This window comes from Cricetulus griseus, chromosome 2 (genome assembly GCF_003668045.3).
Source record: "Cricetulus griseus strain 17A/GY chromosome 2, alternate assembly CriGri-PICRH-1.0, whole genome shotgun sequence".
NCBI classification, from domain to species: Eukaryota; Metazoa; Chordata; class Mammalia; order Rodentia; family Cricetidae; genus Cricetulus; species Cricetulus griseus.
The window spans coordinates 373,904,127-373,920,846 of NC_048595.1; the positions used below are offsets into that span (position 1 = coordinate 373,904,127).

Consider the following 16,720-nt stretch of genomic DNA (forward strand, 5'->3'; position numbering starts at 1 on the left):
ACCCCTTTCCCAGACAGCCACACGAAGGGGACAGCAGCTTAGTTTATTAAGTTTTTTGTGGGGGGGGTGGAGGGGGGTAGAGACGACAGGACCAGGGTCAGAGGCATTTAAAGAAGAGCTTGGGACCTTGGTCCAGTGAGCACGCGCTGGCCGGCAGTCTCCGACACACTGCATCTCGGTCCCTTGTGCTCAGGCGTTTGCTGCACAACTGCAGCTCCTGCAGCTGCATGAAGATCTTGTCCCAGATGTCGGAGTTCAGGGGCCCCTGGATGGAGCAGCCTTGGGGGCGGGAGGGGGGGGAGTAGGTTTAACTTCCAGGCAGGTTTTTCCATCTCACACGCTCGAGCCGTGTTGCTCATGCCATACCTCGGAGCCTACATTTTGGTTTGCCCTGATGTAAAATGTGTACTCAACAGGGCTTTGCATATTTGTATGTTGTGGGCCCAAGGATCCCTGGAGGCTACTGAATACCAGGATTGATCGTTAGGCCAGAGATCTCAGAAGGCTCAGGATACCAGGAAGCTGTATAAAAGGGCACAGGTGCCAGAAATACCAGCGTGTGGAGCAAATCAAATTAAGAACACAGGGATCCCCTCTGCTCAGCTTTTATCAAATTTCAGCTGAGCAAGGCAATGCCTGGCCAGTCTACCAGGTACACCTCAAAGGTGGAGAATGCCTTGGTGTAGCAAAACAAGCTACCTTATCAGTAAGTAGGGCATGAGTAATCCTTTCTACCAGGGATGAGGAAAGAGAGGGCCCTTTAGTGGAGCTTGCACCACCCTAGATTCCATCCATCTTCCGGCCAAAAAGAATGAGGAAAGAACTCTTCCTGTAAGTGACAATGGTTTGATACTCTCCTGACCCAGAAAATCCTGCATCAAAATGCAAATCAAGAGGTTCAAATCTTCCGTTTTTTTTTTTTTTTCAGACAGGATTTCTGTGTAGTCCTGGCTGTCCTGGAACTTGCTTTGTAGATCAGGCTGGCTTTGAACTCAGAGATCCACCTGCCTCTGCCTCCCTAGTGCTAGGATTAAAGACCACCATCTCCACCCACAGCATTGATTTTTTTTTTTTGTTTAATGAATTTAAGGCTTTAGCTGTAGATTCTCTAGTTACAAAGCAGCTAAGATGCACTGTTAAAAGTAGAGATCATTGTGGATTAATCCAGGCATGAGCTACCCCTGCCTCAATGAGATGATCCTCTCTGCAAAGGAACAAACTGTTCCCAGCCAGGTGGCTTCACAGAAGAAAAGATAACCCAGGAAAAGACTAAAAAACAAAAATGTGCAGGGTGGCGCGGCACAGGCTTTTAACCCCAGCACTCGGGAGGCAGAGGCAGTCAGATCTCTGTAAGTTTGACGCCAGCCTGGTCTACAAAGTGAGCTCAGGAAAGCTACGGCTGCACAGAGAAACCCTGTCTCCAAAAACCAAAGAAAAAGTATGACACAAGAATAAATTCAGGGGAGGATGGATATATAAATATGATTAGTAATTAAAGAATAAAAAAAGAATAAATTAAGCATTAAATAAAAGCGAGTGAGGACCAGAGAGATAGCTGAATGGTTAAGAGTACTTGCTGCTTTTACAAAAGATCTCAGTTGGGTTCCCTGACCCGACTTGCATTGGTGGCTTACATTCATCAGTAATTCCAGTTCTAGGGGTACCAGACACGCACATGGTGCACATACATACAGGTAAAACACTCATACAAATAAAAATAGGCAAATCTTTTTTGTTGTTGATTTGTTTTGAGAAAGGTCTCCATGTAGCCCCAGCTGTTCTGAGACAACTAGTCTAAATTCTGGGATTAATGGCATGCACCATTGTATCTTGCACAAGTAAGTAAATCTTTATAAAAAAAAAAAAAAAGTTTTCTGGGCGTTGGTGGCACATGCCTTTAATCCCAGAACTCGGGAGGCAGAGGCAGGCGGATCTCTGTGAGTTTGAGGCCAGCCTGGTCTCCAGAGCAAGTGCCAGGATAGCCTCCAAAGCTACACAGAGAAACCCTGTCTCAAAAAGCCAAAAAAAAAAAAAAAAAAAAAAAAAAAAATTCATTTAAATTTATTTTATATGAATGGTGTGAAGGTGTCAGAGCCGTGGGAACTGGAGTTATAGATAGTTATGAGCTGCCATGTGGGTGATGGGAATTGAACCCAGGTCCTCTGAAAGAACAGCCAGTGCTCTTAACCACTGAGACATCTCTCCAGCCCTGGTCCTTAATGCTTTTTGTTGTTGTTGACTACTTTTTTTCCAAGACAGGGTTTCGCTGTGTAACAGCTCTGGGTGTCTTGGAACTTGCTTTGTAGACCAGGCTGGCCTCGAACTCACAGAGATATGTCTGCCTCTGCCTCCTCAGTGCTGGAATTAAAGTGGTGTACAATCACCACCCAGCTTTTTCCCTTCATGCTTTTTTTTTCATTCAAAATTTTGTTTTTAGGGGGGCTGGAGAGATGGCTCAGAGGTTAAGAGGGCCAACTGCTCTTCCAGAGGTACTGAGTTCAATTCCCAGCAACCACATGGTGGCTCACAACCATCCGTTATGAGATCTAGTGCCCTCTTCTGGTGTGCAGATATACATGGAAGCAGAATGTTGTATACATAATAAATAAATAAAATCTTTTAAAAAAAAATTTGTTTTTAGTGGAGCAGTAGTGGCACACTACTTTAGTTCCAGGACAGCCTCCAAAGCCACAGAGAAATCCTGTATCGAAACACCCAAATAAATAAATAAATAAATAAATAAATAAATAAATAAATAAATAAAAATTTGTTTTTAGTTAGGCAGTGGTGGAGCATGCCTTTAATCCCAGCATTTAGAGGCAGATGCAGGCGGATCTCCGAGTTTGAGACCAGCCTAGTCTACAGAGAAAATTCAGGAGAGTCTCCAAAGCTATAGAGAAACTCTGTCTTGAAGGAAGGAAAGAAAGAAAGAAAGAAAGAAAGAAAGGAAAGAAAGAAAGAAAGAAAGGAAAATAGAAATAAGTAAAAAGTTTGATATGTACTGGTGTTGTATCTGCACCTAAGCCTAGGTATCATGTGAAATCAGGCTGCCTGTAGAGGCCAGAAGGTAGCTTCATGTTCCCTAGAATTGGAGCTATAGAGGCCATGAGCTGCCATGTAGGTGCTGAGAACAGAGGTCCTCTGGAAGAGCATCTCTTAACTTCTGACCATCTCCAGAGCCTCCTTTTGTTTTTGAGACAGGGCTTTACTATGCAGCTCAGGGCATGTCTGAAGTAGTCTGCCTTAGCCTCCCTAGTGCTGGGTTATAGGTATGAGTCATGGCTCCTTTCTGCCATATTCTAAGTAGCTGGACAGAGGTAGTTTCACCCCTTGTCCCTGCTAACCATGACAGCCTCATAGAGCCAGGCTGGTGACAGTCACTGCCCCTTCCTCTGGCAGTTCCCTGGAAAGTATGTCCTGCATTAGGTGAGGCATGGCAAGGAGTCACTGTAGCTTCCAACTCTTACCTGACAAGCCAAGGAAACTTAGTCCTTGGGGCCGCTCTTGGAGGATAGACAAGAGTTCCTCCAGACTGGCACAGCTGACCTCAGGATTGGCAGACAGGTCCAGAGAGACAAGTGAGGGACAGCAAGGGAGACATCTGGAATAACACGGGAATTAAAGGGATGAGCATCCAGGGAAAGGCCCCGCTTTATTACTAGGGAAGGCTGACCCAGTCAAACCCACAGCTCTGGGAGCCAGGGACCAAGCCTAGCAGAATCTGCTCCAGCGTGGCACAGGCAGGACCTGATGGCCAGCTCTGAATAACTGACACTGCCCTGAAAGACAGCTAAGGAGCTTAAGGAGGGTAAGTATGGTCCTGGGTAGTGTTCACATCAGGCTCCTGGGATCACAGGACCATCAGTGGCCGAGTGATGGTACGTTACCTGCTCAGTTCTCTCACAGCCTTGTCACACAGGGAGTTTGCAGACAGGGTTAGGTGGGCCAGAGCACAGCCTTCCTGGATGTAAACACAGAGCAAAAGGCCATGCCTAGTGGGCACCTATCCACTTTCCTCCTGGCAAAGACCCACACTTAACAAAGCTGTTTGGGGAGGGGAAGGAAACATCTCTCTTCCAGGCTACAGGTTATAGATGCCTTGTAAAGATCACAGGAGTAAGCTGGCATGGTGGTGCATGCCTTTAATCCCAGCACTGGGGAGGCTGTGAGTTCAAGGCCAGCTTGGTCTACAGAGTGAATTCCAGGACAGTCAGGACTATTTCACAGAGAAACCCTGCCTTAAAAAAAATACAAAACAGGGCTGGGAGATGGCTCAGAGTTTAAGAGCACCAACTGTTCTTCCAGGGATCCTGAGTTCAATTCCCAGCACCCACATGGCAGTTCATAACTGTCCATAACTCTAGTCCCTGGGGATCTGACACCAATGCACATAAAATAAAGTTAAAAAAAAAAAAATCACAGGGACCTGGTGTGTCCCTTGGAACTTGTCTGAAGTAACACCACCCTGCTCCCAGGAGTCCACGGGTGCTCTTCCCAACCCCCTCTCCCTTTCCTCAGACTCTGCACCACACTGCATGGTTTCAGCTGTAGGACCTTGGGTTTTTGGCCTACAATGAACAGAACATTGTGTTCTAGTTTGGCAGTCCCCTCCATACCTCATACCTTGGTCAAGTATTTGACAACAGGCTCTACGAGACTCAAGTTGCTCTTGCTGGCTGCCACAGAGCTAAGCTCCAAACGCAGGAGGGTATGGGCCGGTAAACTCTGCAGCACCCTCGCCAGGGCAGGAGCACCGAGCGTGTTGTAAGATAAGGACAAGGTCTTCAGGTGCTCAACATCTGTACAGGGCAAGAACTGGTTAACCCATGCAGCTACCCACTGCCCTTTCCCTATCCTAGTGTGCTGACTCCAGACGCCTTGTGAAGCCTTTAAAGAAACTGTTACCCCTGAATTTTGGGGGAAGATTGAGAAGCAAAGGCTCATGTCCAGTCTCCAGAACCCAGTTTTTCTACTTTCCGTGTCTGGTTGCAGGGATGAGGCTCTGGGCCAGGACATCTGTGGATGGAAGTCAGGACAGTGCTCTGACCATTGCCACCGGATCCCAGATCCCTCCCTCTTCTGGGTTGCCCCAATTCCCAGCCCTCTGTACTGGGGCAATGCCATTGAATCAGGTGGGCTCATGAGGAAATTGCCACTGGAAAGTAGAAGGCTTAAGACAAAGGTATAAAAGGACTTTGAGGGCAGACATGGTCTCTCTGAGACTCTAGGTGTGGTGTGTGGGAACAACAGCTAAAGGTGGTTAAGAACCAATTTCTGCTTGAGCCCCAGCTAACCCCACATGTAACCTGGGTGCTAACCGGAACTGGTCCTTCCCCCAGAAGCCAGGTCCTTATATCCTGGGGCCTCTGCTCAAAGTCCTAATTCTCTCAACACTGGGCTCAGGGAATACACTTAACTGGTCATCTTACCTTGGAAGGCGCTACCCAGAGCAGCCTGGTGGCTCTGGAAGAAGCCGGCACTGAAGCCACAGGCCTGTAGGTGCAGGGTACTAAGCATGGGACAGGCCCGCAGAAGGGAGGCCAGAGCCTGGCCACAGCCATCTCCTAGTGGATTCATGCTCAAGTCCAGTTCCTCCAAGTTCTAGAGAAGTTATGGTTTGGGTTCTGAGTTCCCAGATACGGGTGCACCTCCCCACGAAGAGTCTGTTGTCTGCATGGGTCCCATTCTAAGGCCAAGTACTGCCCAGCTCTCCAGCTGCACCATACCACCTTTGAATGGCTTGATGGAAATACTAATACCTTGCAGGTGTTGGCTCACTGTCCCCTGGGTCTTTACCTGTAAAGTGGCTTGGCCTGAGGAGCCTTCAACAAGCTGGCGCAGACCTTCCTGGCTCAAGTGATTGGAAGACAGATCAAGAAGGACCAGGTTAGGCATGGTGCCCAGGGTAGCCAGCAGCTCGGGAGCACATCCATCACCTAGCCGGTTCCCAGCAAGGCGCAGCTCCCGAAGTGTTGTGTGTAACTTGAGGGCCCGCAGCAGGGGTATGAGCTGGGCTTGGCACAAGGCCAGGGAACAGGCACTAAATGAAGGGCTTGAACTCTGTTGCTCCATGGCCTGCAGCACTTGCTGGTGCTCTCCTGAGAAGAGAGATACAGGGTCGCTGGGGTCAGGGCTTGAACCTGCCTTGGAATCCCATAGGCAAAGCAAGTGGCCCAAGAGGTAATATTGAGCCGATTCCTACAAGCCTTTGATTTAGTACCATTCAAGGAGCTTGCATATAAATCTGGGGAGGGGGCTCTCATCTCCCTTAGCCACACTCACACCTTCTAGTCTTAGAAACAAGCGTCCTGGTGACTTGCAGCCCCATACCTCTCAGGGCTTTACGTGTGGCTTAGTTAGCTTCAGGAATTCTCATACCAAGACCCCCATGATCTCAGAACTGTCTGCTCCTACCTGTCACCCACACATGCGAGTGTAACAGGTATAAAGCTTGGAGGAGTTGGTATATACAGGGTAGATGGGGTCCACATGCCCAGCTCCTCTTGCCTAGGCCTCCAAAACTAAGGCAGGGCTAGCTCACCTTGGCCCAGGCTCTGGCAGGCCCTTCGGTAGCGGTCAGTCAGAGGCGGAAGGTCCCATGAAGTTACTTCAGCCAGCACCTAGAATGTATATCTGGTGAACAGCCCTGAAAAGCCTAGTAACGGGGTAGTGTGTGCCCATGGCCCTGCCCCTGCTGCCCACCTCATCATTACTCTGCAGCACATCGGGGATGAGGTCATGTGGAGCCAATAGTGCTCCATCCTTCCGTAGGGTGAGCCTTGGAAGTAGCCCACATGTTTGGTAGTAGCGCTGGGCAGCTTGCTCTCCTAGCCAAGCCACAGAGTGGACATCACTGCTATAGAGAAGAACGACATGCTGAGCTCAGGTGCCCTGGGGCCCTACTTTAGTGCTTAGGATCTACAGTTCACTCACCTGGCTCTTCCAGCCCTCCTCCAGCTAACTACCCTTTTATCTGTGCAGCCCAGCACACTACCTCCTCTTCTGGTCATTTCTAAGGCTCATAGAACCTTCCTAGGCTGGGCTGAGGATCTCTGCTTGAGCTTGTGCAGGGCTCCCTGGGGCTCAAGGGAGTGGGGACAGAAACACAAGGGTGCTGTGTACCCTACTCCTGACAGACTAGGCAGAGCTTCATGGCAGACTGAAGCGTCTCCGAATAGGGGAGGGCATATGCCTTACCTGTGTGGGACAGGGATGAGGAAAAGGTTATCCTGAACTTGAACTCGAACCCGGATGGGAGGAGGCTGGACCAGAAGCTAGCAGGTAAGGACAGAGGGAGGAGACAGTCAGACAATAGCGGTTTCTACCCCGCCTGCCTCAAACTGGAAACACAGTACTTATATACCCACCAAAGGCTGGCCTGCTGTGCAATTTTCCCTGTTGGGTCCCGAGGTCCTAGGCATGCTGGGGCTCTCTGGAGGCTCTGTAGCCAGGCTGCCATCTCTTGCTTTAGTCCATGTACCCCAACCATCAAGACATGTCAAACGACTCTGCTTGGCACGAGTTGGATGCCTGACAGGGCATCGCTCATAGTCTGACCCTGAGGTACTAGGCCTGCTACTGCGGGTCAGAGGTGTATCTAACTCCAGCCATTCTCCAGCTAGGAACTCCTCCTCAGGAATGAGTGCTGCCTTGGGGGTGGGGACTTCATCTGAGGCCCGAGGCAGGCTAGGTACCAAGCGACGGCTCTGGGCACTACCCACTCCTCGGATGGCTGCTTGGTAAGCAGCCCGGCAAGCACTTGATGTGGCTGTGTCTCTGCTTTTGGATGATGGGTCAGGTGTCTGGGCTTCATCTGGTTGTGCTTTGAGAGAATGCCTCAGTCTTTTCTGAGATGGCCTGCAGTGACCCACGTTGTCCTCATCCTCTGAGCTGCTACTGCTGCTGGTTGGCCTGTGCCTGTTCCTTCGAGGTCTGGACACAGCAGCCACAGTTTCCTCCAGAAAGACCTTAGCGGGGGCTGGAGAGGCCTCTGGAGGTCTAGGGGTACATGAAGAGGCTTCTGGACAGGGGCTTGAGGGGGGAGAGGTCTCGGGGTCAAAGAGATGGTTACTTGGAATGGTCTGGACAGCAGGGGAGCCGTGGGGGGCTGAGGAAGAGAGAAGAGATCATGAGACAGGACTCCATCTCTAGGGCTAGAGACAAGGAGAGATGATAGAGGAGGCCTTGCTTACCTTGGCCTGAGGAGGCTACCTGGAGCCTCCTCTCCATGCACGCCGCCTTCCGCCTTGTCTCAAGGTCAAGGTCCCTGAAGTACAGCTTCACCCACTGCTGTAGTGTCTCCAGTGGGCTGAGGCCCTGTGTGGCACTCAGTTGAGCAATGTGACAACAGACTCTATTACAGTCCCTGCCCTCCATGCACACACCCTCGCTCACCTTCTTGGTACGGAGAGTTACAGATGCCCCTCGCTCAATAAGTAGTTCAGCTACCTCAAAATGACCACAGTTGAGGGCATCATGCAGGGGAGTGATGCCATCACATCCCTGGCCACCTGGGTCATCCACTGTTGCTCCGTGGTCCAGAAGGAAGCGGACGATCTCTGGGGGCAAGAACGCATGGACTCAGTTCCCAGTATCATTCTTACTTGCCTGCTGACTCACATGTCTGCCATGTGCTTGGCCAGACCCTACTTACCAAGATGCCCATAGTTGCATGCTTCATGTAGAGGTGTCCAGCCACAGTAGTCTCGGGGATTCAGAGGATGGCCCTATGATCAAGGAAAGGATGGGTCCTGGCCCTGGTCCCAGCAGAAATTTGTGACTTGATGGCTGGAGACCTGTGCCAGAACCTAGAGTGGACCTCAAAGGTCGATTTCTTTTTTGTTTTTTGAGACAGGGTTTCTTTGTAGTTTTGGAGCCTATCCTGGCACTCGCTCTTGTAGACCAGGCTGGTCTCAAACTCACAGAGATCCTCCTGCCTCTGCTTCCTGAGTGCTGGGATTAAAGGCGTGCACCAGCACCGCCCGGTCTACTTCTTGGTATAGCTCTCTCTCTCCCTCTTTAGGTATTACGAAAGAAAATGAGGATGTGTCCTGCCCTTCCCAGTGCCTCAATGGTTAAACTTCTCTCTCTCTCTCTCTCTCTCTCTCTCTCTCTCTCTCTCTTTCTGTTTTTGACACAGGGTTTCTCTGTGGCTTTGGAGGCTGTCCTGGAACTAGATCTTGTAGACCAGGCTGGTCTCGAACTCACAGAGATCCACCTGCCTCTGCTTCCCGAGTGCTGGGATTAAAGGCGTGTGCTACCAATACCCGGCTATGGCTACACTATTATAGTAGACTCTTGGGCCATGTGCCATCCTGTGCCTTGGTACAGATAGTGCCTGACTACAGGGCTTGCAATGGGAGGGAGGATGCCAGAGGTCTCAGTCTGTTGGCCATTCTTGTCCTGGGTTGGCCAGCCCATTCACCCACAGCAGGGATGCCACATAGGTACTTAGCATCTTGTCTATTTCTAAAAACAAGCAATAAAGGAGATCCTGTCTGGGCTCACAGCTCCCTCATCTGTGATCTCTCTAGGGATTTTGGCCCACCTGCCTCACAAGATCCTGGACGCGGCGCAGTTGGCCTTCGATGCAGGCTCGGTGCAGCAGGGTCTCTCCCATGTCATTGCGCCTGTTCCACTGTAAGAGTAATTGCCCCGATATGGGGCAGAAGTGTGAGGGGCAGGAGTATTGCTGGGTACAGGGCTGCTGGACAACAGGGAGGTTAGGATATGTCCTCACCTTGTTTGCCTTCCGCCGGCCCAGACAGCTCTGAAGTTCCTCATCTTCCTCCAGCTTCTGAGACAGGCTGTCACCGTCATCCTCTACAAGAACAAGTCCACTGACCCTTAGCCCGTAGCATACCATCTCCTCCGACCTCAGGGGCAGAGCAGCCAGGGGCAGAGCAGCCAGGGGCAGAGCAGCCAGGGGCAGGAAGGTAGAAGTCTGGGGTTTGTGAGCTCTGGAGCCAGGTAAAGCAAAGCTAACTCCCAGCCCAGCCCAACTCCACCAACACCCCGCTTCTGTTTATATATTATTTGTTTGTTTATTGATTTATGGTTTTTCAAGACAGGGTTACTCATGTGTAGCCCTGGCTGTCCTGGAACTCAGAGATCCTCCTGCCTCTGCCTCCTGAGTGCTGAGATTAGAGGTGTGCACCACCTCTGTGGAAGCCCCACTTCTTTCTTTTTTTTTTTTAAGATTTTATTTATTTATTATGTATACAACATTCTGCTTCCATGTATATCTGCACACCAGAAGAGGGCACCAGATCTCATAACAGATGGCTGTGAGCCACCATGTGGTTGCTGGGAATTGAACTCAGGACCTCTGGGAGAACAGTCAGTGCTCTTAACCTCTGAGCCATCTCTCCAGCCCGGAAGCCCACTTCTATCTCACTACTCCACTACACACAGGGGCTGAAGAAAGGGAGTTGCCCATCATCAGAGGAACTGTTCACTCAACTCCTGTCCATGTGGGCGGGCCTAAAACCAGACTGCCCTGCAGATCAGTCTCATTTACAGACTTTCTGAGGAAGTACCCTTATCAGCGTAAGTCACCTACTCAGGCCTGCTGCCTTGTGTGGTACTGGCCTCTTGGTCTCCCCTTTACTAGTGATTCTTGCCAGATTGTCCTCACTAAGTCTTCTGCTCCCTCCTGGCATTCTCTGGCCCTTTCTATAACTCTTTTCTTCTCTGCCCCTATCTTGTGGCTGTGGCTACCAGCTGAATGACACTCCCTAAGTTAAAGTATTTGGTCTCTCTTCTTATTCAGAACACCTAAATACCAATATTCAACCTGACTTATCTTCTAAGACATGGCCCAACTTCCCAGGTACTGAGGCTCTAGCCCTGTAAGTTCACACCTAAAGTCAAGATTTTTCTAGAAATCGAATCTACAAACCACCCATCTGGAAATCAGCCCTCAGCTCCAGGGACCCCTTCCTGCCTTGTCCCACATAGCCAAGATGCTTTCATTCCTAGCACTGACCAGACCCCTCAGCACACTGGCCTTGAGTTCTGGGAGCATGCTACAGCCATGGATCACTTCCAACACTGCTGGAAAGAGTCTCATGTGAGGGGGCAGCACAGTATGGGGCCTCAATCATAGTCTACCACCCATGAAGCCATCCATGACACAGCATCTCACCTCCCCTAGACACATGCCTCTACTAGGACCATTTTCCTAGACTTAGACCCCAAACATCCCTTCCTATCTGATGCTCACTCTGCCTCTGACCAGTGATTTCCTCAGAGAGCTTCTGATTACTATGCCCCATGTTCTACATGAGCTGCCAGCGCCCTCCAGTCACCTCCACAGAAGCGCTGGTTGCCCTCCCTACCTGCAGCTGTTTTACCCACTTGAGTCCTCAGCAGGATCCATGTAGACACATCTCCAATACACACCAGTCCACCCCAGGCATCATCTTAGAGCAGAACCAGGCGGAAAAGGCATGTGCAGCCCACCCAGCATGCAAAGCAGCATTTGGCCCTCACCACTCTCTGAGAGTTCTAGTTCACTGGTCTCCAGGGCCTCACTGGCTTCTTCTTCCTCTTCTTCCTCCTCCTCCTCTTCCTCTGTGTCTTTTGCCATACTCAGTTCCTGCAGTTTTGTTTCAGTGTCGGGGGCTTCTTGGGGCTGCAACTTTAGTTGCACGGCATGAAGGTGCTGTAAGATCTGCCTCTGAGGGATGGAGATGTTCAGTTTAGGAACAAGCAGGACTACAGAGAGCAAGTAATGCAAGAAAAGATAGGCTTGAGGTGGGAGGATTTTAAGTTCAAGGCCAGCTTTGAGACCCTGTCTCAAAATGAAAATACAAAAAGGGCTGGGGATATATAGGTTATAAGTAAGGTCTGGTTCAAAAGCCAGAAAAAAGAAAAAAAAAGAGCTGGATTTATTTGTGGATGCACTGTTGGTGGGGTGGGCCCTTCTACCTGTAGCTGGAAGCGCTGGGCCTTCTGGGCGCAGCTAAAAGCCTTCTGGAAGCATGGCGCTAGCAGCTCATATGCGTCACCAGCTTCCTCTCGTGACAGTGCAATATTGAACCAAGTGTTAGCCTCCTGGAGCAGAAAAAGAAACGCAAGGTTGGTGGCTGCCTAGCTAGCATATCCAGCTGACCAGCCACAAGTTGGCTTCCCTCAGCTCGTCATATGAAATTGGAAGACGTGCTTTGTCCCTGTCCCATCTCCACGATAGCCCTTGGAAGGAACAGCTTTTCCAGGGGAAAAGCATCCTCTCACACCCACCACCTGAGAATGGTGAGCTCAAGGTAGAGCCACAAAAATACACCTGGGGACAAGGGCATGTCACCTCCAGGGCATTGCCCTTGCGAAGCCTCAGTTCCTCTTCATAGTGGTGTACAGCCTTGCGGTGATCTTTCATGTCTCCCAGTGTGGTGGCCAGGGACACGTGGATGACAGCCAGCTCGAGATCCGGTCTGTTCAGCCGCTCAGCAAAGTGCAGCTGGGGAGCCAGTCCAGTGAGGCTCCGGCTCAGGTCCACTTGCTATGTTGCTGGCACTTTCCTCCCCGCCTCCCACGGGGTTGGGGGGGCACTCACCTGCCTCTGGTAAGCCTCTGATGCCTTTGGAAAGTCACCCACCTTGGAGAAAAGGTCCCCCAGCTGCTCACAGATAGCTATGGCACGTTGAGGATCTTTGCCCTCAGCCTCTTCCAGCTGCTGCTGCAGCTGGATCACTGCCAATACTGATGGACAGTCTCGTGTGAGGGGGCAATACAGCATGGGGACCCAATCACAGCCTACCACCCACCATCTGTATTCCCTTAGGCAAGGGTCCTGGTGCCTCCATGTGACCACTGATAAAGGCGTAGTGGGGAAACTGACTGACCACTTGGGACTTCCATCACTGTCAATTTCTGGGCCACAGCATGCCATCTATGTGCCCAATTTGCTAATGTCGCTTTGTGACAAAGTCACAGTCAGTCTCCCACCCACCTTCTAGTGCCCTAGACACACTGTGCAGTAGGCTTGGACAAAAGCAAAGGTCTTCAATTGACAGAAGTCTATCCTTGCTGTCAGAGGCCCATGTCCAAGTTGCCACTTCCCCAAGAACATAAGCTTGGGTCTCCCCTGCTGGGAGAGCAGAGCCCTGCTCCCACCCCTGGGCTCAGTTCCAGGTCCCCATACAGCCTCACCATACTTGAGACTCTGACAGACAGCTACTCTCTGGGAAGGCTTCTGGGAGCCCAACCTATAGGCCTTCTTCAGGGCTCGTTTGGCAGCCAGAAAGTCCCCCAGATCTTGGAGCACCTGAGAAAAGAGAAAAAGTGAGGCCCATAGACTCCCGAAGGTCCAAGCCCACGAAGGTGAAAACAGGAGAGATACCTGGGACACTACCACGCAGCATTCACTTTCCATGAATCTCATTTTCATAGCACGTGCACACTCCCGGGCCCCCTCCAGGCAGCGTATGGCCTGAGAGTGCTGCCCTCCACGCCAGTGGACGGCACCCAGGTTGTATTGGGCCCGGAATAGATCTTCATAGAGACTGTTCTGCCTGTGAAGGATGGGGTGACAGGAGCTCAGAGTGAACAGTGGACACTGAAATACCTATGATGTTACTGATGTTCAGCCAGTAATGGCTATTAACACCACTTAGGCCCCAGCCCTACTATGCTGTGGTTTTGGGCCTAAACCTGCTTCCCTCAGCCTGCAGCATAGATGTGAATAGAAAATGAACAACTTAGACAAGCTGTCCTCTTGGAAGGATCCCAGGGGACTACCTGCTCCCTCTTGGGATAGGGATGGTGCCTCACTCAGCAAGAAAGATGCTCTTCTTGAAGTAGTCATTGCACAGGGCTGTCTGCTTCAGACTCTCAAAGGTCAGGCCCAGGTTGAGATAGAGTCGAGTCCGCATCTCACTTAGTTCTCGCTGGGTCAGCATCCCTAGAAGATAACAACTCTGGAAACTCAGTTGCCTCCTCTGGATACGGGGTTTTCAGGTGCTCCCATCTTTTATCCCATCTTGTATTGAGGAAATAGGAGTGCTGTAACACAGGCCTTGGAGAGGGAGGGCCCAGACAGCAGGGTGTGGGGAGAATTCGGGGAAAGGGCACCTACCCTCTAGTTTCTCATCCACAATAGCCAAGCTCTTCTCAAAGGCAGCCTGTGCCTGCAGTAAGGCGTCTCTTGACTGGTGGTGATCATACACATCTAGATGGGTGCGGCCAATGGTGGCCCAGGCTCTCTGCAGCTCAGTGTGGTTGGACAGGGAACCGGCCAGATCCAGGTAGAGGTGCTGGTGCTAATGTGAGGGAAAACCCTGTGAAGTGAACCCCACTGCAAGCAAACCCAGGAGTCTAACCCTAGGAAAGCTACCCTTGTACAAGAGAACATTCAGTTGCCCAAATTTCAACGGACTTGGCTACACACATGTCATTGTATCTTTTCTGTCCTGAGGACTGTCTGTGGTGACAGCTGCTCTGCCCTGTAGCTAGCCAGTGCTGTCAGGCCAGACCACTAAGGGCTGCCTGGAGTGTTGCTCCCAACAGCAGTGTGTCCTGATTCTTCCTCTTTCCAGAGCAAAAGCCATAGTTCCTTAGTAGTTTCAGTTGTCACAAACCCCAGTTCATGCCCCCAATCCTCTACCAAGAGCCAGGCAGCAGTTAGATCAGGCATAAGGGTGTAGCTGCCTGCCTTGTCAGCTATTCCGGGATACTTATTTGCATACTGGCCCTCTCTTCACAACAAGAAGACCCCAGAAGTCCAAGCCCTGAACCTTCAGAGCAGCAGAGTAATCCTCCATCTCGGCCAGCCGTTCTCCGATCTTGCGGTGGGCCACTGCGCAGCCTAGGGTGTCCTGAACGCTCTCTAGCAAATGTAGCTCCTGCCGATGCTCCTCCAAGGCTTCCATGAAGTGGCCTGCCGGATGAGGGGAACGGAGTGCTCAAACCCAGCCAGTCCCCAGCCGCCAGCCCGTTCTCTTCACAGATCCCGCTCACCGTGGCCAGCCAGCAGCTCCCCCAGCTGGTGGCAGTAGACTGCCTCTTCGCGCAGCTGTCCATTTCTCTGAGCCCTGGCCTTGGCCTTCCTCAGCTCTGCCAGGAAGAAGGGAAGATCAGGACGAACCCGGGAACCGATCCGCGCTCTGCGCTCCCGACATGCACGCCCCAAAATACTCACGGCGAAGCTCCTGTTCCAGGGTCATAGTTACACAGCCATTACCGCCGCGAAAATCTGGACTTCCCGCGCGCCACTGGGACCACGCCCACTTACCTTGCTCCACCCCCCGACGCAGACCCCACCTAGTTTTCTGAGCGCATGTCTAACTCCGCCCCTTCGGTGGCAGAAGTGCAGTAGTGCTTGATGGAACCGGTAGTTCGACCTCAGGCCTCCTGGGAGCTGTAGTCCAGCTCGAGCAAGGTGCAAGCCCGGAGTGGAATTTGTATAGGGCGTTTCCAGGCCTTCGAGGTTGCTGGCAGACAGTGCGGGCACCCAGACAGGTTTGCCTGGCTGGGGCACTGACCCTGCTATCCTGGAGTCTACCTGCGCTCTCTCTCTCTCTCTCTCTCTCTCTCTCTCTCTCTCTCTCTCTCTCTCTCTCTCTCTCTCCCTCCCTCCTCCCTCCCTCCCTCCCTCCCTCTCTCTCTCATTAGCGTGAGCAGGGCAGTGAGGGCATACACCTTTAATCCCAGCATTCAGGAGGCAGAGGCAGGAGGTGGATTTCTAAGTTCGAGGCCAGTCTGAGTTCCAGGACAGCCAGTCCAGGGTTACGCGGAAAAAACTTGACTCAAAAAGCCCAACAAATAGGACTGGATTGCTCACTGATGCCTCAGCGGTTAAGAGCACTGGATGCCCTTCCAAAGACCAGGGTTCAATTCTCAGCACCCACATGGCAGCTCTCAGCTGTCTATAACACCTGTTCCAGGGGATCTGATTCCTGCATACAGACATACTTGGAGGCAAAACAGCAAATAAGATAAAAGCAATGAAGTAGTTTTTAAAAATAAAAGATTTATTTTTTATATGTGTTTTACCTACATGTATTTATGTGCACTTCCAAGTGTGCCTGGTGCCAGTAGAAGCCTGAAGAGGGTTTCTGATCCCTTGGAACAGGAGTTACAGCGGGTTGCAAGTTACCATGTAGGTGCTCGTAACTGAATCTGGGTCTTCTGCAAGAGACATACATGCTCTTAAACTTACCAGCAAACCCCCACTGCCTTTTTATTACAGGTGTTCTGTAACACTAACTCCACTTCTAGAAATTAAAGCACACATCATCTATTTATATTTGCAAAAAAAAAAAGGTTAAGTTTTTTTTTTTTTTTTAGGACTGGTGCTTACACTATGTAGTCCTGGCTGGACTCAAAGATCCCCCTGTCTCTGCCTCCTGCAGTATGGGGTCAAAGGCTTGTGCCACCACACCTAGCTTATATATTTTACCTTTAAAATTTTAAACTATTATTTTATGTGTTGGATATTTTGCCTGTATGTGTCTGCGCACCATATGTGTGCCTAGTCCCCTGGAGGCCAAAAGAAGGCATCACCTAGAACTGGTGGTACAGGGGGCTGGGGAGATGGCTCAGTGGTTAAGAGCACTGGCTGCGCTGGGTGTTGGTGGCACATGCCTTTAATCCCAGCACTCGGGAGGCAGAGGCAGGTGAAGACCAGCCTGGTCTACAGAGCTAGTTCCAGGACAGCCTCCAAAGCCACAGAGAAATCCTGTCTTGGAAAACAAAAGAGAGACAGAGACAGAAGAGAGAG

At 51.0% G+C, this 16,720-nt stretch overlaps 1 protein-coding gene across 2 annotated transcripts; it reads right to left on the reverse strand.

Annotated features, from left to right (window-relative positions):
* Positions 1-28: 28 nt before the first annotated feature.
* On the reverse strand, positions 29-15,268 carry Tonsl (tonsoku like, DNA repair protein). Of its 2 annotated transcripts, none has more exons than XM_027404185.2 (26): positions 15,140-15,268; positions 14,959-15,054; positions 14,736-14,878; positions 14,078-14,261; positions 13,774-13,903; positions 13,343-13,514; positions 13,153-13,267; positions 12,557-12,702; positions 12,308-12,460; positions 11,932-12,057; positions 11,494-11,680; positions 9,740-9,822; positions 9,548-9,637; positions 8,654-8,726; positions 8,395-8,558; positions 8,193-8,316; positions 7,368-8,107; positions 7,198-7,274; positions 6,703-6,853; positions 6,542-6,620; positions 5,797-6,098; positions 5,430-5,601; positions 4,624-4,799; positions 3,888-3,961; positions 3,468-3,601; positions 29-279 (listed from the first exon to the last, which is right to left on the reverse strand). In XM_027404185.2, the coding sequence occupies exons 1-26, from the start codon at positions 15,162-15,164 to the stop codon at positions 98-100; spliced, it is 4,098 nt and encodes a 1,365-aa protein (XP_027259986.1). In that variant the 5' UTR covers positions 15,165-15,268; the 3' UTR covers positions 29-97. The 2 variants fall into 2 exon arrangements, with proteins under 2 accessions (XP_027259986.1, XP_027259985.1); XM_027404184.2 differs by having other exon boundaries at positions 6,703-6,856.
* Between the last annotated feature and the right edge of the window lie 1,452 nt (positions 15,269-16,720).